Here is a 25871-nt window from a genome sequence, read left to right as displayed (position 1 = left end):
TGCTTCACTGGGCAAGGAATTCCATAGATTCACAACCCTTTGGGTGAAGAAGTTCCTCCCAAACTCAGTCCTAAATCTACTTCCCCTTATTTTGAGGCTTGGTATCCTTGGTATTGGTGAAGTTTTCCGAGCCCAGCATGCTTTGGCAATATACCCTTATGGCACAGTTCTTGCACCTATTTTCTCTACTCCAGCATTTCCCCCGCTGAGTGGCCAACCTGTGTATATCGGTGATGTGGTTGTACTCTTGTTTCTTGTGGTATCCGTGTTGTGGATATTCACTCCAGCCCCTATCTCTGAAGCTACTTTCGTTGCTAGCTCCATAGAGGTGGCAAATTCCACAGCAGCTTTGAGAGTTAAATCGCTTGCAGTAGGCAGATTCCTCTGAATAGCTTCACTGCGGACTCCACAAACTAGCCTATTATGAAGCTTGCCATCAAGTGCTGTATCAAACTTGCCGTATTTTGCTAGTCTTCTTAAAATCACTGCGAATTTTAAAATACTTTCACCTTCTTCCTGACTAGCAGTGGAAGCTTTCTGCTACGAACAACGGTCTAGGTGAGAAAAGCTCTTCTAAAACCTTCATTAGTTTGACATAGAACTTACCTCCGAGTTTTGCTGGATGAATTAAGTTTTGTAGCAGCATAAAGGTTTTCCGCCCTACTGAACTGAGAAACATTGCGACCTTTAGGTCCTCCAGTGTTCGACTTGCTATGCGATACAATTGGAATCTTTCCTCATGTGTTCCAAGTCTTCATGTGTTCATCAAGTGCATCCCTGGCACCCGTTTTTCACGCAATTCTGGATCCCAGTTTCTCGGGTCTATATTTCAACCAACTTCCTCCCTCCCAAATCTTTTGGATGTATGGGACAAGCAATCCCCTTATCCACAATGCAGCGGAGAAAGGTTTCCATTTGTCCTGACTGTGGTTTGGCCTTTTTTCCCCTTGTACAGAGATGGAAGACTTCTGAATCACCATTCCCGCAGTCCCTGCGTGGTCTCTGCACCCACCCCTTCAGCTGTGTGTGAGTGTGTGTATGTGTGTGCGTGTATGTAATTGAATGTTCTTTTGTTTTTCTGCCTCCATAGATAGTTCAGGCAGTGTCCTATTGGGCCCCCCTCCACCAACACGCCACTCCCTCCCTCCCTACCCCCCCTCCTTTCCCCTCTCCCCACCATCCCCCCTTCCTTTCCCTTCTGTTGGTACAGAGGCGAGGTTATCTAGTCTCTCCAGCACAAAGTTTAGTGCTTGTACCATTTGTTTTTTGTAGAAATGTGTGTGTGTGTGTGTGCCCGTGAGCGTCTGGTCCCGAGAATTGTTTCTGCTCTTAACGCCGTCTCCACCAATTTTGTCGACGAGCTTTCTTTTGCTCGTCAATTCAATTTTCTTGCCTCAATGCTAGTGGGCAGTTTTCGCTTTTTTGAGTTATAACAAAAGCTATGGGGGTGCCCACGCTCTGGATTCTTACACACACGATGAGAGGTTTTATTAGGGATGTTGCTCATACAATCCGAGATGGAGAACTGAAGCCCACGCAAACACTCACTGCTGACGTCAGATCGCGTGATGCTTCACCAGCAGGGAGGCTTCATTCTCTGATACCATCACAATACTGAAATACATCCATCTGTTCTGTTTGAGTGGATATGTATTGCTGATGAAAATTATTGCTTATGACGCGCCATAGCCAGATCTGTGATCATTATTAGACATTACTGCTGGAAAGGAGGATCAAGCACTTGTTTGTTAACCTGCCTTTCTGTTGACCATTGTGGTTTCATTAGAGTTGCGAGATGGAAACTTATTGGGTAATCTTTGAGTCAACAAAAGTAATCTGGATTAAAAGTACCAGACTCTTTAAAAAAATTTTTTTTTAAATTTAGAGTACACAATTCATTTTTTCCAATTAAGGGGCAATTTAGCGTAGCCAATCCACCTAGCATGCTTTGTGGGGGCGGAACCCATGCAAACACAGGGTGAATGTGCAAACTCCACATGGACAGTGACCCAGAGCATCCAATCTGGGACCTCGGCGCCATGAGGCAGCAGTGCTAACCACTGTGCCACCGTGCGGCCTCCCAGACTGTATTCTTGTAATTTTCTGCCTATTTGGTAATTTTTTAAAATTGAAAGTATCCAATTCTTTATTTTCCCCAATTAAGAGGCAATTTAGCGTGGCCAATTCACCAACATCTTTTTGGGTTGTGGGGGTGAGAGCCGCACAGAAAGGGGGAGAATGTGCAAACTCTACACGGACAGTGATTCGTGGCTGGGATCAAACCCGGGTCCTTGGCAGCGTGAGACAGCAGTGCTAACCACTGCGCCACCGTGCTGCCCCCCACACACACAGTCAAACTAACACTGCTTCTACACAATTGCCATTGAGAAATGATGCTTTCAGTCCTCACAGTTCATAAACCCCTACAGTGCCGAAGGAGGCCATTCGGCCCGGCAAGTCTGCACAGACCCTCCAAAAAAGCATCCTCCCTACCCCCATAACCCCACCTAACCTGCACATCTTTGGATTGTGAGAGGAAACCGGAGCACCCAGTGGAAACCCACGCAGACACGGAGAGAACGTGCAGACTCCACACAGTCATCCAAGTAAGTCCCTGCCGCTGTGAGGCAGCAGATGGATTGGCCACGCTAAAATGCCTCTTAATTGGAAAAAAAGAATTGATATTCTCAATTTTTTTTTTTTTAAGATTAATGGTGTGGTTTAAAGGATTATATGTTATTCTTTTTCATTTTCCTGATCAGAACCTATTGATTTGGTTGAAGTTGTTTGACATCCTCCTGGCGGAAGACTTTTCCAATCCAGTTAAAGTAAAAAACAACAATATTCAGATTTTGTCGTCTGTAACACAATAGATTTGTGGTTAGTATTCTCCAGGGTGGTTGGTGTTTGATGCCCAGTTGTGTTTCACAATTGTTTTATTTGCGCATGGGTTGTCGTCCGTCCCTAATTGCTCTTCAGGAGATGGTGGTGGTGAGTTGGCTGTTTGAACCGTTGCAGTCCTCGTGATTCAGGTACACCCACGGTGCTGTTGGGGGAGGGGGCGGCAGGATCTTGGCACAGTGACGGTGAAGGAACGGCGACCCAATTCCAAGTCGGGATGGTGTGTGACTTGGAGGGGGAACTGCTGAGTTGACGTTATTCCCATGTGGCGGCCGCCTTTCTTATTCGAGACGCTAGATGGTGCAGGTTTGGAGTCCGAATGAAAGTCAAATTTGCCCCAATTTTTCGGAGCACAACAAGGCTGGTTGATTTTGCTTTTATCAGAATTAAACTTTAAAAAGTGATAATCTAATTTTATCCAGCGATTAAATAACCCACTGTTAAAATGCCAGTCACATGTGGCTCTGAAAAAATTTCTTTTAAAATTTAGAGTGCCCAATTCATTTTCTCCCCCCCAATTTATTGGCAACGGGGGCGGTGCAAGCATCTGCACCACCGCCACCCGCTGTCCCGGGACCCTGGGAGGAGCCTGAGGTGATCCCGCCTGTCGATGATCCCGGTGGCGGGATCAAGGCAGGCCCTGGGTTGGTTGGTGGGCCCGTGTCGCCCACTGCACTCAGTGTGGTGGAGATTTCGGGCCTGGAGGGCAACTGTCCGAAGCGGTCAGCCGCCCAGTGTCGGGAGCGGAGGGTGCACACGAGGCTCTCTGCATTGGGGTGGAGGGCTCACTCGTGCCTGAAACTGTGTTGACCCTCACCCCCTCTGGGGGACTCCCAGAATCTGGCACTCGTGCCTGACACTGTCACCCCTCACCCCCTCTGGGGGACTCCCAGAATCTGGCACTCGTGCCTGACACTGTCACCCCTCACCCCCTCTGGGGGACTCCCAGAATCTGGCACATCATAATTGAAGGTTCTTTTGTTTTCCGGCCTCCATTGATAGATCAGGCAGTGTCCTATTGGGCACCCCTCCCTCCACCAACATGCCACTCCCTCCCTCCCCACCACCCTCCTTTCCTCTCTCTCCACCCCCCCCCCCTTCCTTTCCCTTCTGTTGGCACAGAGGCGAGGGTATCTATTCTCTCCAGCACAAAGTTTAGTGCTTGTACCATTTGTTTTTTGTAGAAATGTGTTGTGAACTGTTTTAATAATCAGAGTATCCACCCCCCCCTCCCCATACATTGGTACTGAGGGGAGGGTACCCTGTTTCTCCAACACAAAATTAGTCTTTGTACCGTTTGGCCTTGTATATAGTTTTTACTGTTTTAATAAAAAGAGATGGCTAATCCACCTCGACCCGGCACATATTTGGGTTGTGAGGGTTAAGACCCATGCAGTCACGGGGAGAATGTGCAAACTCCACCCGGCAGTGACCCGGGGCCGGGATCGAACCCGGGTCCTCGGCGGCGTAAGGCAGCAGTGCTAACCACTGTGCCACCTTGCCGTCCTTGAGATTGGAATTAATACGTGATTAACTACAAATTAGGGGGCTTGACAGGGTAGATGCTGCGAGGTTGTTTCCTCTTGTGGGAGAGTCCAGGACCAGAGATATAATCTGATTCAGGGGTCACCCATGGAAGTCAGAGTCGAGGAGGAATTTCTTCCCTAAGGGTGGTGAATCTGTGGAATTCTTTACCGCATGGAGAGCTGTGGAGGCTGGGCCAGTAAGTCTGTTCAAGGCTGGGATAGACAGATTTTTAACCAGTAAGAGAATCAATGTTTATGGGGATAAGGCGGGAAAGTGGAGTTGAGGATTATATCTGATCAGCCTTGACCTCATTGAATGGCAGAGCAGCCTCAATGGGCCAAAAGGCTTCCTCCTGTTCCTATGCCTTGTGGCCTAAAATACTGTTGGGTGTTTTTTCGGCATTCATTTGGGAGTCCCAGTAAGTTACTGCAATCTTTCTGACAAATTTGTTACATTTCTGTAACTTTCTCAATGAACACCGTACGATAGTTTGAATGTGCAATATTGTTTCAAAAAAGGTTACGACACATCAATGTAGCAAAATCTAAGCTACTGTCTGCCTGAATCCTTTTTTATGAAGGGGGATTTGACAGGGTAAAATGGTGTTGCATGTGACAGAATATTCCAGAAGTCTTGGTCTGTGACTTGAGTAGCCGAAGGGATCAGAAGTGCTGTGATTCCAACCTAATTGTGGAATGGAACAGAAGACGAGTCTGCATAAGCAGGGGATAAAGTAGACCAGATTCCCGCAACCCCACCTAACCTGCGCATCTTTCAACACTAAGGGGCAATTTTATCATGGCCAATCCACCTAACCTGCACATCTTTGGACTGTGGGAGGAAACCCACGCAGACACGGAGAGAACGTGCAAACTCCACACAGCCACCCAAGGCCGGATTTGAACCTGGGTTCTGGCGCTGTGTGGCAGCAGTGCTAACCACTGGTGCTGGTCGCATGTGTGGAACTCCTGTCTTGCTGCAGAAGGTGATTTGGAGTATCGTGTCAGCAAGCTCCTCGAGCACAACTGAACATCCATTCTGCTCCTATCTACGTCTACAGATGTCACTGACCAAGAGAAGACGGTGGTCAGAAGCATTGTGTCTCTAACCTCAGGGATGTAAACCATCAGCAGTTCTAATTACATCCCTCCCTTAAATCTGCCCATTTAGTACAGGACTGTGTATAGAAACAGACCTTGTAGGAGAACTGATCTCGATCCGGGCTAACAGGGACAGGACAGATAGGGCAGAAACGGACCGACTGGTAAAAGAGATTCTAAGAGTGGATAGGAGGTATGCGGAGGCTCCAGGGGCAGGGCTTTTAAGGGAACGCCGGAGGCTGCAGGCGAAATTTGGAATATTAACCACCGGGAGGGCAGTGGAACAGCTCAGAAAGGCGAAGGGGGCGATTTACGAGCACGGGGAGAAGGCCAGCAGGATGCTTGCACAGCAGCTCAGAAAGAGGGAGGCCGCTAGGGAAATAGAGAAAGTTATTGACGGGGATGGGAACTTAGTTGGGGACTCGGCAGGGGTGAGCAAGACCTTTTGGGACTTTTATAGTAGGTTGTATAGGTCGGAACCCCCTGGGGAGCTGGAGGAGATGAGGCACTTTTTGGATGGGCTGACTTTCCCGAAGGTGGATGGAGAGCTGGTAGAAGGGCTGGGGGCCCCGATCGGGCTGGAGGAGATAGTCTGAAGGCCATGCAGTCGGGTAAGGCCCCAGGACCGGAGGGGTACCCAGTCGAGTTCTATAAAAAGTTCTCCGGAGTATTGGGGCCGGTGCTGTTGAAGGTCTTTGACGAGGCTAAGGAAAGAGGGGTTCTACCCCAGACAATGTCACAGGCCATGATCTCGCTCATTCTGAAAAGGGTCAAGGACCCGGAGCTGTGTGGTTCTTATAAGCCAATATCCTTGCTGAACGTGGACGCCAAACTTCTGGCCACAATTCTGGCCTCTAGGATTGAGGACTGTGTACCGGACATTATAGGGGAGGACCAGACAGGGTTCGTTAAGGGTAGGCTGCAGGCGGCCAATGTAAGAAGGTTGCTAAACATGATCATGATGCTCCTGGAAGGTGGGGAAGTTGGTGGTTGCGATGGACGCGGAAAAAGCCTTCGACCAGGTCGAGTGGGATTATTTATGGGAGGTGCTGGAGCGGTTCAGGTTTGGAAGGGGCTTTGTTGACTGGGTTAGGTTGCTGCACCGGGCTCCGGTGGCTAGTATACGGATAAACAGGACGACTTTGGACTATTTCAGGCTACACCGGGGACGTGACAGGGATGTCCCCTCTCCCCACTGCTGTTTGCGCTGGCGATAGAGCCGCTGGCAATTGCTCTGAGGGCCTCAAGGGGTTGGAAGGGGTTGGTCCGTGGGGTGGTGGAGCACAGAGACTCGCTGTATGCGGATGACTTACTGTTGTTTGTCTCAGACCCAATGGAGAGGATGGTGGAAATTATGGGAATCTTGGGCGAATTCGGTCGGTTTTCGGGGTACTAGCTCAATATGGGGAAGAGCGAGTTGTTTGTGGTTCAGGCGAGAGGTCAGGAGAGGCGGCTGGGGGAACTGCCGTTTAGATTGGTAGGGGACAGTTTTAGGTACCTGGGTATTCAGGTGGCGAGGGATTGGGACAGGCTACACAAATTGAACTTGGTCCGGCTGGTGGACCAGATGAAGGAGGATTTCCGGAGATGGGATGCGCTCCCGTTATCTCTGGCGGGTAGGGTGCAGTTGGTAAAAATGACGGTCCTCCCGAGGTTCCTATTCGTTTTCCAGTGCCTCCCCATCTTCATCCCGTGGTCCTTTTTTAAGCGGATCAATAAGATTATCGTGGGCTTTGTGTGGGGCGGCAAGCCCCCACGGGTGAAGAGGGCAATGCTCGAGCGGAGTCGGGGGGACTTTCAGCAATTACTACTGGGCGGCTAATATAGCCATGGTTAGGAGATGGCTGGTGGGGAGTGAGCCGGCGTGGGTGCGCATGGAGGCAGCTTCGTGTAAGGGCATAAGTTTGGGGGCATTGGTGACGGTGCCCCTGCCGTTCCTGCCGGCGCGGTACTCCACCAGTCCAGTGGTGGTGGCGGCCCTGAGAGTCTGGGGGCAGTGGAGGAGACATATGGGAGCAGAGGAGGTGTCGGTGTGGTCCCCAATCTGCGATAACCATCAGTTTGTCCCAGGGAGGATGGACGGTGGGTTCCGAATTTGGAGAGCGGGGATTGAGAGCATGGGGGACTTGTTCTTGGAAGGTAGCTTCCTGAGTATGAGGGCGCCGGAGGAGAAGTTTGCATTAGCGGGGGGAAATGAATTTTGATATTTACAGGTGCGGGACTTTTTGCTGAAGCAGGCACCAACCTTCCCACTCCTGCCGCTAAGGGGGATTCAGGATAGGGTGGTTTCTAGAGGATGGATAGGAGAGGGGAGCGTCGCGGACATATATAAAGAGCTTATGGGTTCGGAGGAGACGCAGACCGAGGAGCTGAAGCGTAAGTGGGAGGAGGAGCTGGGGGGAGAGATAGAGGAGAGCCTCTGGGCGGACGCGTTGAGTAGGGTCAACGCGACCGCAACATGTGCCAGGCTCAGCCTGATCCAATTTAAGATTGTTCACAGTAACTTCATACTTGTGACTATAAAAGGTTATTATTATTATTATTATTATTAAGTTCAAAAGTGCCATCAGCAGCCCCAAGGCAATTGAGTGTCAGCATTTATAGTTTGTGCAAAGAATTCAGGGTTCTGGTCATGTTCAGAAGAGTGACCATAAAATCACTTGAGAACATAGAACATAGAAAATACAGCACAGAACAGGCCCTTCGGCCCACGATGTTGTGCCGAACTTTTGTCCTAGATTCAGAACAAATTAATCTCCACCCCATCATTCTACCGTAATCCATGTACCTATCCAATAGCCGCTTGAAGGTCCCTAATGTTTCCGCCTCAACTACTTCCACAGGCAGTGCATTCCATGCCCCCACTACTCTCTGGGTAAAGTACCTACCTCTGACATCCCCCTATATCTTCCACCATTCACCTTAAATTTATGTCCCCTTGTAATGGTTTGTTCCACCCGGGGAAAAAGTCTCTGACTGTCTACTCTATCTATTCCCCTGATTATCTTTTAAACCTCTATCAAGTCGCCCCTCATCCTTCTCCGTTCTAATGAGAAAAGGCCTAGCACGCTCAACCTTTCCTCATAAGACCTACTCTCCATTCCAGGCAACATCCTGGTAAATCTCCTTTGCACCTTTTCCAAAGCTTCCACATCCTTCCTAAAATGACGCGACCAGAACTGCACACAGTACTCCAAATGTGGCCTTACCAAGGGTTTGTACAGCTGCATCATCACCTCTCGGCTCTTAAATTCAATCCCTCTGCTAATGAACGCTAGCACACCATAGGCCTTCTTCACAGCTATATCCACTTGAGTGGCAACTTTCAAAGATGTCTGAACATAGACCCCAAGATCTCTCTGCTCCTCCACATTGCCAAGAACCCTACAGTTAACCCTGTATTCCACATTCATATTTGTCCTTCCAAAATGGACAACCTCACACTTTTCAGGGTTAAACTCCATCTACCACTTCTCAGCCCAGCTCTGCATCCTATCTATGTCTCTTTGCAGCCACCAACAGCCCTCCTCACTATCCACAACTCCACCAATCTTCATATCGTCTGCAAATTTACTGACCCACCCTTCAACTCCCTCATCCAAGTGATTAATGAAAATCACAAACAGCAGAAGACCCAGAACTGATCCCTACGGTACGCCACTGGTAACTTGGCTCCAGGCTGAATATTTGCCATCCACCACCACTCTCTGGCTTTTAACAGTTAGCCAGTTTGTTATCTAACTGGCCAAATTCCCCACTATCCCATACCTCCTTACTTTCTGCATAAACCTACCATGGGGAACCTTATCAAATGCCTTACTAAAATTCATGTACACTACATCCACTGCTTTACCTTCATCTACGTGCTTGGTCACCTCCTGAAAGAATTCAATAAGACTTGTGAGGCAAGACCAACCCCTCACAAATCCGTGCTGACTATCCCTAATCAAGCAATGTCTTTCCAGATGCTCAGAAATCCTATCCCTCAGGACCCTTTCCATTACTTTGCCTACCACCGAAGTAAGACTAACTGGCCTGTAATTCCCACGGATATCCCTATTCCCTTTTTTGAACAGGGGCACAACATTCATCACTCTCCAATCCCCTGGTACCACCCCTGTTGACAGTGAGGACGAAAAGATCATTGCCAATGATTGCAGTTTCATCTCTTGCTTCCCATAGAATCCTTGGATATATCCCGTCAGGCCCAGGGGACTTGTCTATCCTCAAGTTTTTCAAAATGCCCAACACATCTTCCTTCCTAACGAGTATCTCCTCGAGCTTACCAGTCTGTTTCACACTGTCCTCTCCAACAATATGGCCCCTCTCATTCGTAAATACTGAAGAAAAGCACTCGTTCAAGACCTCTCCTATCTCTTCAGACTCAATACACAATTTCCCGCTACTGTCCTTGATCGGACCTACCCTCGCTCTAGTCATTCTCATATTTCTCACATATGTGTAAAAGGCCTCGGGGTTTTCCTTGATCCTACCCGCCAAGGATTTTTCATGCCCTCTCTTAGCTCTCCTGATCCCTTTCTTCAGTTCCCTCCTGGCTATCTTGTATCCCTCCAGCGCCCTGTCTGAACCTTGTTTCCTCAGCCTTACATAAGTCTCCTTACATAGAACATAGAACAATACAGCGCAGTACAGGCCCTTCGGCCCACGATGTTGCACCGAAACAAAAGCCATCTAACCTACACTATGCCATTATCATCCATATGTTTATCCAATAAACTTATAAATGCCCTCAATGTTGGCGAGTTCACTACTGTAGCAGGTAGGGCATTCCACGGCCTCACTACTCTTTGCGTAAAGAACCTACCTCTGACCTCTGTCCTATATCTATTACCCCTCAGTTTAAAGTTATGTCCCCTCGTGCCAGCCATTTCCATCCGCGGGAGAAGGCTCTCACTGTCCACCCTATCCAACCCCCTGATCATTTTGTATGCCTCTATTAAGTCTCCTCTTAACCTTCTTCCCTCCAACGAAAACAACCTCAAGTCCATCAGCCTTTCCTCATAAGATTTTCCCTCCATACCAGGCAACATCCTGGTAAATCTCCTCTGCACCCGCTCCAAAGCCTCCACGTCCTTCCTATAATGCGGTGACCAGAACTGTACGCAATACTCCAAATGCGGCCGTACCAGAGTTCTGTACAGCTGCAACATGACCTCCCGACTCCGGAACTCAATCCCTCTACCAATAAAGGCCAACACTCCATAGGCCTTCTTCACAACCCTATCAACCTGGGTGGCAACTTTCAGGGATCTATGTACATGGACACCTAGATCCCTCTGCTCATCCGCACTTCCAAGAACTTTACCATTAGCCAAATATTCTGCATTCCTGTTATTCCTTCCAAAGTGAATCACCTCACACTTCTCTACATTAAACTCCATTTGCCACCTCTCAGCCCAGCTCTGCAGCTTATCTATATCCCTCTGTAACCTGCTACATCCTTCCACACTATCGACAACACCACCGACTTTAGTATCGTCTGCAAATTTACTCACCCACCCTTCTGCGCCTTCCTCTAGGTCATTGATAAAAATGACAAACAGCAACGGCCCCAGAACAGATCCTTGTGGTACTCCACTTGTGACTGTACTCCATTCTCAACATTTCCCATCAACCACCACCCTCTGTCTTCTTTCAGCTAGCCAATTTCTGATCCACATCTCTAAATCACCCTCAATCCCCAGCCTCCGTATTTTCTGCAATAGCCTACCGTGTGGAACCTTATCAAACGCTTTGCTGAAATCCATATACACCACATCAACTACTCTACCCTCATCTACCTGTTCAGTCACCTTCTCAAAGAACTCAATAAGGTTTGTGAGGCATGACCTACCCTTCACAAGGCCATGCTGACTATCCCTGATCATATTATTCCTATCTAGATGATTATAAATCTTGTCTCTTATAATCCCCTCCAAGACTTTACCCACTACAGACGTGAGGCTCACCGGTCTATAGTTGCCGGGGTTGTCTCTGCTCCCCTTTTTGAACAAAGGGACCACATTTGCTGTCCTCCAGTCCTCTGGCACTATTCCTGTAGCCAATGATGACATAAAAATCAAAGCCAAAGGTCCAGCAAAGGTCCTTCTTCATCTTAACAAGACATTCAACCTCTCTTGCCAACCATGGTTCCCTCACTCGACCATCTCTTCCCTGCCTGACAGGGACATACATATCAAGGTATCCGTTCCTTGAGCAAGGTCCACATTTCAATTGTGTCCTTCCCTGACAGCCTATGTTCCCAACTTATGCACTTCAGTTCTTGTCTGACAACATCGTATTTACCCTTCCCCCAATTGTAAACCTTGCCCTGTTGCACGCACCTATCCCTCTCTATTACTAAAGTGAGAGTCACAGAATTATGGTCACTATCTCCAAAATGCTTCCCCACTAACAAATCTATCACTTGCCCTGGTTCATTGCCAAGTACCAAATCAATATGGCCTCCCCTCTGGTCGGGCAATCTACATACTGTGTTAGAAAAGCTTCCTGGACACACTGCACAAACTCCACCCCATCCAAACTATTTGATCTAAAGAGATTCCACTCAATATTTGGGAAGTTGAAGTCACCCATGACTGCTACCCTGTGACTTCTGCACATTTCCAAAATCTGTTTCCCAATCTGTTCCTCCACATCTCTGCTGCTATTGGGGGGCCTATAGAAAACTGCTCCTTTCCTATTTCTGACTTCAACCCATACTTCCTCAGTAGGCAGATCCTCCTTGAACTGCCTTTCTGCAGCTGTTATACTATCTCTAATTAATAAAGCAACCCCCCCCCCCACCTCTTTTACCACCCTCCCTAATCTTACTATAACTAGGAACCTCCAACAACCATTTCTGCCCCTCTTCTATCCAAGTTTCCGTAATGGCCAGCACATCGTAGTCCCAAGTACCGATCCATGCCTTAAGTTCACCCACCTTATTCCTGATGCTCCTTGCGTTGAAATATACACACTTAACCCATCTCCGTGCCTGCAAGTACTCCTTTGTCAGTGTTCCCTTCCCCACTGCCTCACTACACACTTTGACGGCCTGAACATTGGCTACCTTAGTTGCTGGACTACAAATCCGGTTCCCATTCCCCTGCCAAATTAGTTTCAACCCTCCCGAAGAGTACTAGAAAACCTCCCTCCCAGGATATTGGTGCCCCTCTGGTTCGGATGCAACCCGTCCTGCTTGTACAGGTCCCATCTTCCACAGAATGCGCTCCAATTATCCAAATACCTGAAGCCCTCCCTCCTACACCATTCCTGCAGCCAGGTGTTCAACTGCACTCACTCCCTATTCCTAGCCTCGCTATCAGGTGGCACCGGCAACAAACCAGAGATGCCAACTCTGTCTGTCCTGGCTTTTAACTTCCAGCCTAACTCCCTAATCTCGTTTATTACATCCACAACCCTTTTCCTACCTACGTCGCTGGTACCAATGTGCACCACGACTTCTGGCTGCTCCCCCTCCCCCTTAAGGATTCTGAAGACACGATCAGAGACGTCATGGACCCTGGCACCCGGGAGGCAACAAACCACCCGAGAGTCTCGCCCGTGCCCACAGAACCTCCTGTCTGTACCTCTAATTATTGAGTCCCCGATAACTAGTGCTCTCCTAATCTCCCCCCTTCCCTTCTGAGCCCCAGAGCCGGACCTCGTGCCAGAGACCCGGTCACTGTAGTCTACCCCTGCACTGAGGGCAATTTTGGACACTAAGGGCAATTTAGCATAGCCAATCCACCTAACCTGCACGTCTTTGGACTGTGGGAGGAAACCGGAGCACCCGGAGGAAACCCACGCACACACGGGGAGGATGTGCAGACTCCGCACAGACAGTGACCCAAGCTGGGAATCGAACCTGGGACCCTGGAGCTGTGAAGCAATTGTGCTAACCACTGTGCTACCATGCTGCCGGTACTCTTTGCTTCTCTTATTTTATTTAAAATATATCTAGTGGCACTTAACCCACATGGACGCCATACCATTTCCATGAATTGCACGCCTGAAATCCAGTTCTGAGGGAGCGGGCGACACAGCTGCGAGAGGCACCAGGTTCTACTTTGAACATGCAGGTAGGGCTCTGATGATGTAGTTGAGACCCGACAGACATTTTAAACACCAGACCTGTCCCTCCACTCGCCAATCTGGTGATAAGAGGAGCCAGAAGAATCTCAGAATATTGAGCGGATTTATTTTCTTTCACTCTGGGTCCAACGAGAAAATAATTGGCCTCTCCCCTTACCAGAGTGTTCCAGGAATGGTTCCTGCTCCAAGAGAAACCTGCCGTCCATGATTTTGCTTCTGCCCACTGGTGAGCTGCTGCTGCCTGCCACAGAGTTTGATCTGGTGATTGATGGGGCCTATTCAAATTAGGAGGCCTGGACTGTTTCTGTGTCCACCTCAGCCTCTGCCCACACAGCTGGGTTTCAAAATCCTCCGTCAATCCTCAGCTGCCACTCCAGCACAATGTTCAGGTTTCGTTTTCAGGTGAGATATTAAGCGGAGTTTGGGTCGATGTAAAAGGTCCCGATGGTCCAGGCTAATGTTTGTCACTCAACCAGCACTATTGGTTAACTGGTTATTTGGTCAAACAGCTTAACTGGCTGATTCCTGCTTTTGAGACCTTGCTGTGGGAGAATTGACTGTCACATTTACCTACAATCCAGGGAATGCACTTCAAAAGTAATTCTTTGGCTGTCTGGTCATCAAAAGTGCTATAAAATGCAAGTTCTTTCTGATTAGTCCAACAATTGTTCTTTAATATTACTGCTGTATAGTTTTGTACAAGCTTAAATGTCTTGGTGTCAAATGCCTCTGCTGTTTAAACAGAGGTACTAACCCAATTATAATAAACAGGTTAACTTCAGCATTTTCCAAAAATGCAAGCAGAGTGTAACCGCTATGTCTTAAAGGCCAGAATAACATCATCTAATTTTTGTTTCTTTCTCTCTTAACAGATGAAGTATGTTAAAGAAACTTTTGAATTGCAAAATGAAGAGGTTCTTCTGATGTGCATTGGGATCTCATCAGGAGTTGGCCGATTGGTTTTTGGCAGGGTTGCTGACTATTTACCTGGTACATACAAGATTTTCCTTCAGGTAAGGCAGATCGCTGTTACAAGGGGCAGGTGGCTACGGGGAAAGAGGTATGGTCTGTACCGGCTCTGTCACTGAGTAACCTGAGAGGTTGGGAGGATGGCAGTGACGGAGTCTGTTTCATTGAGAGCAATCCTGTTTCCCAGAGCCTGCACAAGGATTTGAAGTAGGTTGTTGCTGATCAGCAAATTAATTGTACGATGCTGGACTATGCGATGGAAGCTCTGTCGCGTGCAGAACTCTCTTAATGGGCAGTGAGGAAGCACAGAGTCTGAGGATCGAAACTGATTGAGCTGGGTATTAAAGCACATGCTCATTTGTACAGGATATGATGGCTTGCTATGTTTGACTAGTGACTGGCTCCTGCCTGAAGCTCAGCACCTCCAATGAATAGAATTAGTTACTTGAATCAATAGGATTTGGGACAGAGGTTCTGTGGTTAGAGGGATGATGGTAATGCACACGCACATCTTGAGGTGATCTTGTGCTGTTGGCCTACATTTGGTACCGATTGTCATTTATTTGATGGGCAACCCGTGACTCATTTCACTGGTTAAGTGGAGTGGGGTAATTGTCTGGGTAAGGGGGTAATTGCTTTGTGTGTATGGGTAAGGGGGTAATTGCTTTGTGTGTTTGGGTAAGGGGCAATTGCTTTGTGTGTTTGGGTAAGGGGGTAATTGCTTTGTGTTTGGGTAAGGGGGTAATTGCTTTGTGTGTTTGGGTAAGGGGTAATTGCTTTGTGTGTTTGGGTAAGGGGTGATTGCTTTGTGTGTTTGGGTAAGGGGGTAATTGCTTTGTGTGTTTGGGTAAGGGGGTAATTGCTTTGTGTGTTTGGGTAAGGGGTAATTGCTTTGTGTGTTTGGGTAAGGGGGTAATTGCTTTGTGTTTGGGTAAGGGGGTAATTGCTTTGTGTGTTTGGGTAAGGGGTAATTGCTTTGTGTGTTTGGGTAAGGGGGTAATTGCTTTGTGTTTGGGTAAGGGGGTAATTGCTTTGTGTTTGGGTAAGGGGGTAATTGCTTTGTGTGTTTGGGTAAGGGGTAATTGCTTTGTGTGTTTGGGTAAGGGGTGATTGCTTTGTGTGTTTGGGTAAGGGGGTAATTGCTTTGTGTGTTTGGGTAAGGGGGTAATTGGTTTGTGTGTCTGGGTAAGGGGTAATTGCTTTGTGTGTCTGGGTAAGGGGTGATTGCTTTGTGTGTTTGGGTAAGGGGGCAATTGCTTTGTGTGTTTGGGTAAGGGGGTAATTGCTTTGTGTTTGGGTAAGGGGGTAATTGCTTTGAGTGTCTGGGTAAGGGGGTAATTGCTTTGTGTGTTTGGGTAAGGGGCAATTGCTTTGTGTGTTTGGGTAAGGGGCAATTGCTTTGTGTGTTTGGGTAAGGGGGTAATTGCTTTGTGTTTGGGTAAGGGGGTAATTGCTTTGTGTGTTTGGGTAAGGGGTAATTGCTTTGTGTGTTTGGGTAAGGGGTGATTGCTTTGTGTGTTTGGGTAAGGGGGTAATTGCGTTCTGTGTTTGGGTAAGGGGGTAATTGCTTTGTGTGTTTGGGTAAGGGGTAATTGCTTTGTGTGTTTGGGTAAGGGGTGATTGCTTTGTGTGCCTGGGTAAGGGGTAATTGCTTTGTGTGTTTGGGTAAGGGATAATTGCTTTGTGTGTTTGGGTAAGGGGTAATTGCTTTGTGTGTATGGGTAAGGGGGTAATTGCTTTGTGTGTTTGGGTAAGGGGGTAATTGCTTTGAGTGTCTGGGTAAGGGGGTAATTGCTTTGTGTGTATGGGTAAGGGGTAATTGCTTTGTGTGTTTGGGTAAGAAGGTAATTGCTTTGTGTGTTTGGGTAAGGGGTAATTGCTTTGTGTGTATGGGTAAGGGGGTAATTGCTTTGTGTGTTTGGGTAAGGGGGTAATTGCTTTGTGTGTCTGGGTAAGGGGTAATTACTTTGTGTGTATGGGTAAGGGGTAATTGCTTTGTGTGTTTGGGTAAGGGGGTAATTGCTTTGTGTGTATGGGTAAGGGGGTAATTGCTTTGTGTGTTTGGGTAAGGGGGTAATTGCTTTGAGTGTCTGGGTAAGGGGGTAATTGCTTTGTGTGTATGGGTAAGGGGTAATTGCTTTGTGTGTTTGGGTAAGGAGGTAATTGCTTTGTGTGTTTGGGTAAGGGGTAATTGCTTTGTGTGTATGGGTAAGGGGGTAATTGCTTTGTGTGTTTGGGTAAGGGGTAATTGCTTTGTGTGTTTGGGTAAGGGGTAATTGCTTTGTGTGTATGGGTAAGGGGGTAATTGCTTTGTGTGTATGGGTAAGGGGGTAATTGCTTTGTGTGTATGGGTAAGGGGTAATTGCTTTGTGTGTTTGTGTAAGGAGGTAATTGCTTTGTGTGTTTGGGTAAGGGGTAATTGCTTTGTGTGTATGGGTAAGGGGGTAATTGCTTTGTGTGTTTGGGTAAGGGGGTAATTGCTTTGTGTGTTTGGGTAAGGGGTAATTGCTTTGTGTGTATGGGTAAGGGGGTAATTGCTTTGTGTGTATGGGTAAGGGGGTAATTGCTTTGTGTGTATGGGTAAGGGGGTAATTGCTTTGTGTGTCTGGGTAAGGGGGTAATTGCTGTGTGTGTTTGGGTAAGGGGTAATTGCTGTGTGTGTTTGGGTAAGGGGTAATTGCTTTGTGTGTATGGGTAAGGGGTAATTGCTTTGTGTGTCTGGGTAAGGGGGTAATTGCTTTGTGTGTCTGGGTAAGGGGGTAATTGCTTTGTGTTTGGGCAAGGGGTAATTGCTTTGTGTGTTTGGGTAAGGGGGTAATTGCTTTGTGTGTCTGGGTAAGGGGGTAATTGCTTTGTGTGATTGGGTAAGGGGGTAATTGCTTTGTGTGTTTGGGTAAGGGGGTAATTGCTTTGTGTGTTTGGGTAAGGGGTAATTGCTTTGTGAGTTTGGGTAAGGGGGTAATTGTTTTGTGTTTGGGTAAGGGGGTAATTGCTTTGTGTGTTTGGGTAAGGGGTGATAGCTTTGTGTATCTGGGTAAGGGGGTAATTGTTTTGTGTATGGGTGAGGGGGTAATTGCTTTGTGTGTTTGGGTAAGCGGTGATTGCTTTGTGTGTCTGGGTAAGGGGGTAATTGCTTTGTGTGTTTGGGTAAGGGGTAATTGCTTTGTGTGTATGGGTAAGGGGTAATTGCTTTGTGCGTTTGGGTAAGGGGTGATTGCTTTGTGTGTCTGGGTAAGGGGGTAATTGCTTTGTGTGTTTGGGTAAAGGGGTAATTGCTTTGTGTGTCTGGGTAAGGGGGTAATTGCTTTGTGTTTGGGCAAGGGGTAATTGCTTTGTGTGTCTGGGTAAGGGGGTATTTGCTTTGTGTGTTTGGGTAAGGGGGTAATTGCTTTGTGTGTCTGGGTAAGGGGGTAATTGCTTTGTGTGATTGGGTAAGGGGTGATAGCTTTGTGTGTTTGGGTAAGGGGGTAATTGTTTTGTGTTTGGGTAAGGGGTAATTGCTTTGTGTGTTTGGGTAAGGGGTAATTGCTTTGTGTGTATGGGTAAGGGGGTAATTGCTTTGTGTGTTTGGGTAAGGGGTGATTGCTTTGTGTATCTGGGTAAGGGGGTAATTGTTTTGTGTATGGGTAAGGGGGTAATTGCTTTGTGTGTTTGGGTAAGGGGTGATTGCTTTGTGTGTCTGGGTAAGGGGGTAATTGCTTTGTGTTTGGGTAAGGGGGTAATTGCTTTGTGTGTCTGGGTAAGGGGGTAATTGCTTTGTGTGCCTGGGTAAGGGGTGATTGCTTTGTGTCTGGGTAAGGGGGTAATTGCTTTGTGTGGATGGGTAAGGGGTAATTGCTTTGTGTGTATGGGTAAGGGGTGATTGCTTTGTGTGTCTGGGTAAGGGGGTAATTGCTTTGTGTGTTTGGGTAAGGGGTAATTGCTTTGTGTGTTTGGGTAAGGGGGTAATTGCTTTGTGTGTCTGGGTAAGGGGGTAATTGCTTTGTGTTTGGGTAAGGGGGTAATTGCTTTGTGTGTTTGGGTAAGGGGTGATAGCTTTGTGCATCTGGGTAAGGGGCTAATTGTTTTGTGTATGGGTAAGGGGGTAATTGCTTTGTGTGTTTGGGTAAGGGTTGATTGCTTTGTGTGTCTGGGTATGTGGGTAATTGCTTTGTGTTTGGGTAAGGGGGTAATTGCTTTGTGTGTCTGCGTAAGGGGGTATTTGCTTTGTGTGTTTGGGTAAGGGGGTAATTGCTTTGTGTGTCTGGGTAAGGGGGTAATTGCTTTGTGTGATTGGGTAAGGGGGTAATTGCTTTGTGTGTTTGGGTAAGGGGGTAATTGCTTTGTTTGTTTGGGTAAGGGGTAATTGCTTTGTGTGTTTGGGTAAGGGGGTAATTGTTTTGTGTTTGGGTAAGGGGGTAATTGCTTTGTGTGTTTGGGTAAGGGGTAATTGCTTTGTGTGTATGGGTAAGGGGGTAATTGCTTTGTGTGTTTGGGTAAGGGGTGATAGCTTTGTGTAACTGGGTAAGGGGGTAATTGGTTTGTGTATGGGTAAGGGGGTAATTGCTTCGTGTGTTTGGGTAAGGGGTGATTGCTTTGTGTGTCTGGGTAAGGGGGTAATTGCTTTGTGTGTTTGGGTAAGGGGTAATTGCTTTGTGTGTATGGGTAAGGGGTAATTGCTTTGTGTGTTTGGGTAAGGGGTGATTGCTTTGTGTGTCTGGGTAAGGGGGTAATTGCTTTGTGTGTTTGGGTCAAGGGGTAATTGCTTTGTGTGTTTGGGTAAGGGGTAATTGCTTTGTGTGTCTGGGTAAGGGGGTAATTGCTTTGTGTGTCTGGGTAAGGGGGTAATTGCTTTGTGTTTGGGCAAGGGGTAATTGCTTTGTGTGTCTGGGTAAGGGGGTATTTGCTTTGTGTGTTTGGGTAAGGGGGTAATTGCTTTGTGTGTTTGGGTAAGGGGTAATTGCTTTGTGTGTTTGGGGAAGGGGGTAATTGCTTTGTGTGTCTGGGTAAGAGGGTAATTGCTTTGTGTTTGGGTAAGGGGGTAATTGCTTTGTGTGTTTGGGTAAGGGGTGATAGCTTTGTGCATCTGGGTAAGGGGGTAATTGTTTTGTGTATGGGTAAGGGTGTAATTGCTTTGTGTGTTTGGGTAAGGGGTGATTGCTTTGTGTGTCTGGGTAAGGGGGTAATTGCTTTGTGTTTGGGTAAGGGGGTAATTGCTTTGTGTGTCTGGGTAAGGGGGTATTTGCTTTGTGTGTTTGGGTAAGGGGGTAATTGCTTTGTGTGTCTGGGTAAGGGGGTAATTGCTTTGTGTGATTGGGTAAGGGGGTAATTGCTTTGTGTGTTTGGGGAAGGGGGTAATTGCTTTGTGTGTTTGGGTAAGGGGTAATTGCTTTGTGTGTTTGGGTAAGGGGTGATTGCTTTGTGTGTCTGGGTAAGGGGGGTAATTGCTTTGTGTGTTTGGGTAAGGGGTAATTGCTTTGTGTGTATGGGTAAGGGGTAATTGCTTTGTGTGTTTGGGTAAGGGGTGATTGCTTTGTGTGTCTGGGTAAGGGGGTAATTGCTTTGTGTGTTTGGGTAAAGGGGTAATTGCTTTGTGTGTTTGGGTAAGGGGGTAATTGCTTTGTGTGTCTTGGTAAGGGGGTAATTGCTTTGTGTTTGGGCAAGGGGTAATTGCTTTGTGTGTCTGGGTAAGGGGGTATTTGCTTTGTGTGTTTGGGTAAGGGGGTAATTGCTTTGTGTGTCTGGGTAAGGGGGTAATTGCTTTGTGTGATTGGGTAAGGGGTGATAGCTTTGTGTGTTTGGGTAAGGGGGTGATTGTTTTGTGTTTGGGTAAGGGGGTAATTGCTTTGTGTGTTTGGGTAAGGGGTAATTGCTTTGTGTGTATGGGTAAGGGGGTAATTGCTTTGTGTGTTTGGGTAAGGGGTGATAGCTTTGTGTATCTGGGTAAGGGGGTAATTGTTTTGTGTATGGGTAAGGGGGTAATTGCTTTGTGTGTTTGGGTAAGGGGTGATAGCTTTGTGTGTATGGGTAAGGGGTAATTGCTTTGTGTGTATGGGTAAGGGGTGATTGCTTTGTGTTTGGGTAAGGGGGTAATTGCTTTGTGTGTTTGGGTAAGGGGTGATAGCTTTGTGCATCTGGGTAAGGGGGTAATTGTTTTGTGTATGGGTAAGGGGGTAATTGCTTTGTGTGTTTGGGTAAGGGGTGATTGCTTTGTGTGTCTGGGTAAGGGGGTAATTGCTTTGTGTTTGGGTAAAGGGGTAATTGCCTTGTGTGTCTGGGTTAGGGGGTAATTGCTTTGTGTGTCTGGGTAAGGGGTGATTGCTTTGTGTGTCTGGGTAAGGGGGTAATTGCTTTGTGTGTTTGGGTAAGGGGGTAATGGCTTTGTGTGTATGGGTAAGGGGTAATTGCTTTGTGTGTATGGGTAAGGGGTAATTGCTTTGTGTGTTTGGGTAAGGGGTGTTTGCTTTGTGTGTATGGGTGAGGGGGTAATTGCTTTGTGTGTTTGGGTGAGGGGGTAATTGCTTTGTGTGTTTGGGTAAGGGGGTAATTGCTTTGTGTGTCTGGGTAAGGGGGTAATTGCTTTGTGTGTCTGGGTAAGGGGGTAATTGCTTTGTGTTTGGGTAAGGGGTAATTGCTTTGTGTGTCTGGGTAAGGGGGTATTTGCTTTGTGTGTTTGGGTAAGGGGGTAATTGCTTTGTGTGTTTGGGTAAGGGGTAATTGCTTTGTGTGTTTGGGTAAGGGGTGATTGCTTTGTGTGTTTGGGTAAGGGGGTAATTGCTTTGTGTGTTTGGGTAAGGGGGTAATTGCTTTGTGTGTTTGGGTAAGGGGTAATTGCTTTGTGTGTTTGGGTAAGGCGGTAATTGCTTTGTGTTTGGGTAAGGGGGTAATTGCTTTGTGTGTTTGGGTAAGGGGTAATTGCTTTGTGTGTTTGGGCAAGGGGCAATTGCTTTGTGTGTTTGGGTAAGGGGGTAATTGCTTTGTGTTTGGGTAAGGGGGTAATTGCTTTGTGTGTTTGGGTAAGGGGTAATTGCTTTGTGTGTTTGGGTAAGGGGTGATTGCTTTGTGTGTTTGGGTAAGGGGGTAATTGCTTTGTGTGTTTGGGTAAGGGGGTAATTGCTTTGTGTGTTTGGGTAAGGGGTAATTGCTTTGTGTGTTTGGGTAAGGGGTGATTGCTTTGTGTGCCTGGGTAAGGGGTAATTGCTTTGTGTGTTTGGGTAAGGGGTAATTGCTTTGTGTGTTTGGGTAAAGGGTAATTGCTTTGTGTGTATGGGTAAGGGGGTAATTGCTTTGTGTGTTTGGGTAAGGGGGTAATTGCTTTGAGTGTCTGGGTAAGGGGGTACTTGCTTTGTGTGTATGGGTAAGGGGTAATTGCTTTGTGTGTTTGGGTAAGGAGGTAATTGCTTTGTGTGTTTGGGTAAGGGGTAATTGCTTTGTGTGTATGGGTAAGGGGGTAATTGCTTTGTGTGTCTGGGTAAGGGGTAATTACTTTGTGTGTATGGGTAAGGGGTAATTGCTTTGTGTGTTTGGGTAAGGGGGTAATTGCTTTGTGTGTATGGGTAAGGGGGTAACTGCTTTGTGTGTTTGGGTAAGGAGGTAATTGCTTTGTGTGTTTGGGTAAGGGGTAATTGCTTTGTGTGTATGGGTAAGGGGGTAATTGCTTTGTGTGTTTGGGTAAGGGGGTAATTGCTTTGTGTGTTTGGGTAAGGGGTAATTGCTTTGTGTGTATGGGTAAGGGGGTAATTGCTTTGTGTGTATGGGTAAGGGGGTAATTGCTTTGTGTGTATGGGTAAGGGGGTAATTGCTTTGTGTGTCTGGGTAAGGGGGTAATTGCTGTGTGTGTTTGGGTAAGGGGTAATTGCTTTGTGTGTATGGGTAAGGGGTAATTGCTTTGTGTGTCTGGGTAAAGGGGTAATTGCTTTGTGTGTCTGGGTAAGGGGGTAATTGCTTTGTGTTTGGGCAAGGGGTAATTGCTTTGTGTGTCTGGGGAAGGGGGTATTTGCTTTGTGTGTTTGGGTAAGGGGGTAATTGCTTTGTGTGTCTGGGTAAGGGGGTAATTGCTTTGTGTGATTGGGTAAGGGGGTAATTGCTTTGTGTGTTTGGGTAAGGGGGTAATTGCTTTGTGTGTTTGGGTAAGGGGTAATTGCTTTGTGTGTTTGGGTAAGGGGGTAATTGTTTTGTGTTTGGGTAAGGGGGTAATTGCTTTGTGTGTTTGGGTAAGGGGTGATAGCTTTGTGTATCTGGGTAAGGGGGTAATTGTTTTGTGTATGGGTGAGGGGGTAATTGCTTCGTGTGTTTGGGTAAGCGGTGATTGCTTTGTGTGTCTGGGTAAGGGGGTAATTGCTTTGCGTGTTTGGGTAAGGGGTAATTGCTTTGTGTGTATGGGTAAGGGGTAATTGCTTTGTGCGTTTGGGTAAGGGGTGATTGCTTTGTGTGTCTGGGTAAGGGGGTAATTGCTTTGTGTGTTTGGGTAAAGGGGTAATTGCTTTGTGTGTCTGGGTAAGGGGGTAATTGCTTTGTGTTTGGGCAAGGGGTAATTGCTTTGTGTGTCTGGGTAAGGGGGTATTTGCTTTGTGTGTTTGGGTAAGGGGGTAATTGCTTTGTGTGTCTGGGTAAGGGGGTAATTGCTTTGTGTGATTGGGTAAGGGGTGATAGCTTTGTGTGTTTGGGTAAGGGGGTAATTGTTTTCTGTTTGGGTAAGGGGTAATTGCTTTGTGTGTTTGGGTAAGGGGTAATTGCTTTGTGTGTATGGGTAAGGGGGTAATTGCTTTGTGTGTTTGGGTAAGGAGTGATTGCTTTGTGTATCTGGGTAAGGGGGTAATTGTTTTGTGTATGGGTAAGGGGGTAATTGCTTTGTGTGTTTGGGTAAGGGGTGATTGCTTTGTGTGTCTGGGTAAGGGGGTAATTGCTTTGTGTTTGGGTAAGGGGGTAATTGCTTTGTGTGTCTGGGTAAGGGGGTAATTGCTTTGTGTGCCTGGGTAAGGGGTGATTGCTTTGTGTGTCTGGGTAAGGGGGTAATTGTTTTGTGTATGGGTAAGGGGTAATTGCTTTGTGTGTATGGGTAAGGGGTGATTGCTTTGTGTGTCTGGGTAAGGGGGTAATTGCTTTGTGTGTTTGGGTAAGGGGTAATTGCTTTGTGTGTTTGGGTAAGGGGGTAATTGCTTTGTGTGTCTGGGTAAGGGGGTAATTGCTTTGTGTTTGGGTAAGGGGGTAATTGCTTTGTGTGTTTGGGTAAGGGGTGATAGCTTTGTGCATCTGGGTAAGGGGGTAATTGTTTTGTGTATGGGTAAGGGGGTAATTGCTTTGTGTGTTTGGGTAAGGGGTGATTGCTTTGTGTGTCTGGGTAAGGGGGTAATTGCTTTGTGTTTGGGTAAGGGGGTAATTGCTTTGTGTGTCTGGGTAAGGGGGTATTTGCTTTGTGTGTTTGGGTAAGGGGGTAATTGCTTTGTGTGTCTGGGTAAGGGGGTAATTGCTTTGTGTGATTGGGTAAGGGGGTAATTGCTTTGTGTGTTTGGGTAAGGGGGTAATTGCTTTGTTTGTTTGGGTAAGGGGTAATTGCTTTGTGTGTTTGGGTAAGGGGGTAATTGTTTTGTGTTTGGGTAAGGGGGTAATTGCTTTGTGTGTTTGGGTAAGGGGTAATTGCTTTGTGTGTATGGGTAAGGGGGTAATTGCTTTGTGTGTTTGGGTAAGGGGTGATAGCTTTGTGTAACTGGGTAAGGGGGTAATTGTTTTGTGTATGGGTAAGGGGGTAATTGCTTCGTGTGTTTGGGTAAGGGGTGATTGCTTTGTGTGTCTGGGTAAGGGGGTAATTGCTTTGTGTGTTTGGGTAAGGGGTAATTGCTTTGTGTGTATGGGTAAGGGGTAATTGCTTTGTGTGTTTGGGTAAGGGGTGATTGCTTTGTGTGTCTGGGTAAGGGGGTAATTGCTTTGTGTGTTTGGGTCAAGGGGTAATTGCTTTGTGTGTTTGGGTAAGGGGTAATTGCTGTGTGTGTCTGGGTAAGGGGGTAATTGCTTTGTGTGTCTGGGTAAGGGGGTAATTGCTTTGTGTTTGGGCAAGGGGTAATTGCTTTGTGTGTCTGGGTAAGGGGGTATTTGCTTTGTGTGTTTGGGTAAGGGGGTAATTGCTTTGTGTGTTTGGGTAAGGGGTAATTGCTTTGTGTGTTTGGGTAAGGGGGTAATTGCTTTGTGTGTCTGGGTAAGAGGGTAATTGCTTTGTGTTTGGGTAAGGGGGTAATTGCTTTGTGTGTTTGGGTAAGGGGTGATAGCTTTGTGCATCTGGGTAAGGGGGTAATTGTTTTGTGTATGGGAAAGGGGGTAATTGCTTTGTGTGTTTGGGTAAGGGGTGATTGCTTTTTGTGTCTGGGTAAGGGGGTAATTGCTTTGTGTTTGGGTAAGGGGGTAATTGCTTTGTGTGTCTGGGTAAGGGGGTATTTGCTTTGTGTGTTTGGGTAAGGGGGTAATTGCTTTGTGTGTCTGGGTAAGGGGGTAATTGCTTTGTGTGATTGGGTAAGGGGGTAATTGCTTTGTGTGTTTGGGTAAGGGGGTAATTGCTTTGTGTGTTTGGGTAAGGGGTAATTGCTTTGTGTGTTTGGGTAAGGGGGTAATTGTTTTGTGTTTGGGTAAGGGGGTAATTGCTTTGTGTGTTTGGGTAAGGGGTAATTGCTTTGTGTGTATGGGTGAGGGGGTAATTGCTTTGTGTGTTTGGGTAAGGGGTGATAGCTTTGTGTATCTGGGTAAGGGGGTAATTGTTTTGTGTATGCGTAAGGGGGTAATTGCTTCGTGTGTTTGGGTAAGGGGTGATTGCTTTGTGTGTCTGGGTAAGGGGGTAATTGCTTTGTGTGTTTGGGTAAGGGGTAATTGCTTTGTGTGTATGGGTAAGGGGTAATTGCTTTGTGTGTTTGGGTAAGAGGTGATTGCTTTGTGTGTCTGGGTAAGGGGGTAATTGCTTTGTGTGTTTGGGTAAAGGGGTAATTGCTTTGTGTGTTTGGGTAAGGGGGTAATTGCTTTGTGTGTCTTGGTAAGGGGGTAATTGCTTTGTGTTTGGGCAAGAGGTAATTGCTTTGTGTGTCTGGGTAAGGGGGTATTTGCTTTGTGTGTTTGGGTAAGGGGGTAATTGCTTTGTGTGTCTGGGTAAGGGGGTAATTGCTTTGTGTGATTGGGTAAGGGGTGATAGCTTTGTGTGTTTGGGTAAGGGGGTGATTGTTTTGTGTTTGGGTAAGGGGTAATTGCTTTGTGTGTTTGGGTCAGGGGTAATTGCTTTGTGTGTATGGGTAAGGGGGTAATTGCTTTGTGTGTTTGGGT

General features: G+C 47.1%; 1 protein-coding gene across 1 annotated transcript in view; it reads left to right on the top strand.

Annotated features, from left to right (window-relative positions):
- The window catches only part of LOC140411046 (monocarboxylate transporter 10-like), a 275234-nt gene that overhangs the window by 203283 nt on the left and 46080 nt on the right, over positions 1-25871 (top strand). The window contains exon 4 of the mRNA XM_072500033.1: positions 14498-14638. Coding sequence (XP_072356134.1) covers positions 14498-14638 — 141 coding nt within the window. The remainder of the gene's footprint in view (positions 1-14497; positions 14639-25871) is intronic.

Source organism: Scyliorhinus torazame, chromosome 4 (genome assembly GCF_047496885.1).
Source record: "Scyliorhinus torazame isolate Kashiwa2021f chromosome 4, sScyTor2.1, whole genome shotgun sequence".
Lineage (NCBI taxonomy): Eukaryota > Metazoa > Chordata > Chondrichthyes > Carcharhiniformes > Scyliorhinidae > Scyliorhinus > Scyliorhinus torazame.
This window is presented reverse-complemented; position numbering and strand designations above follow the sequence as displayed.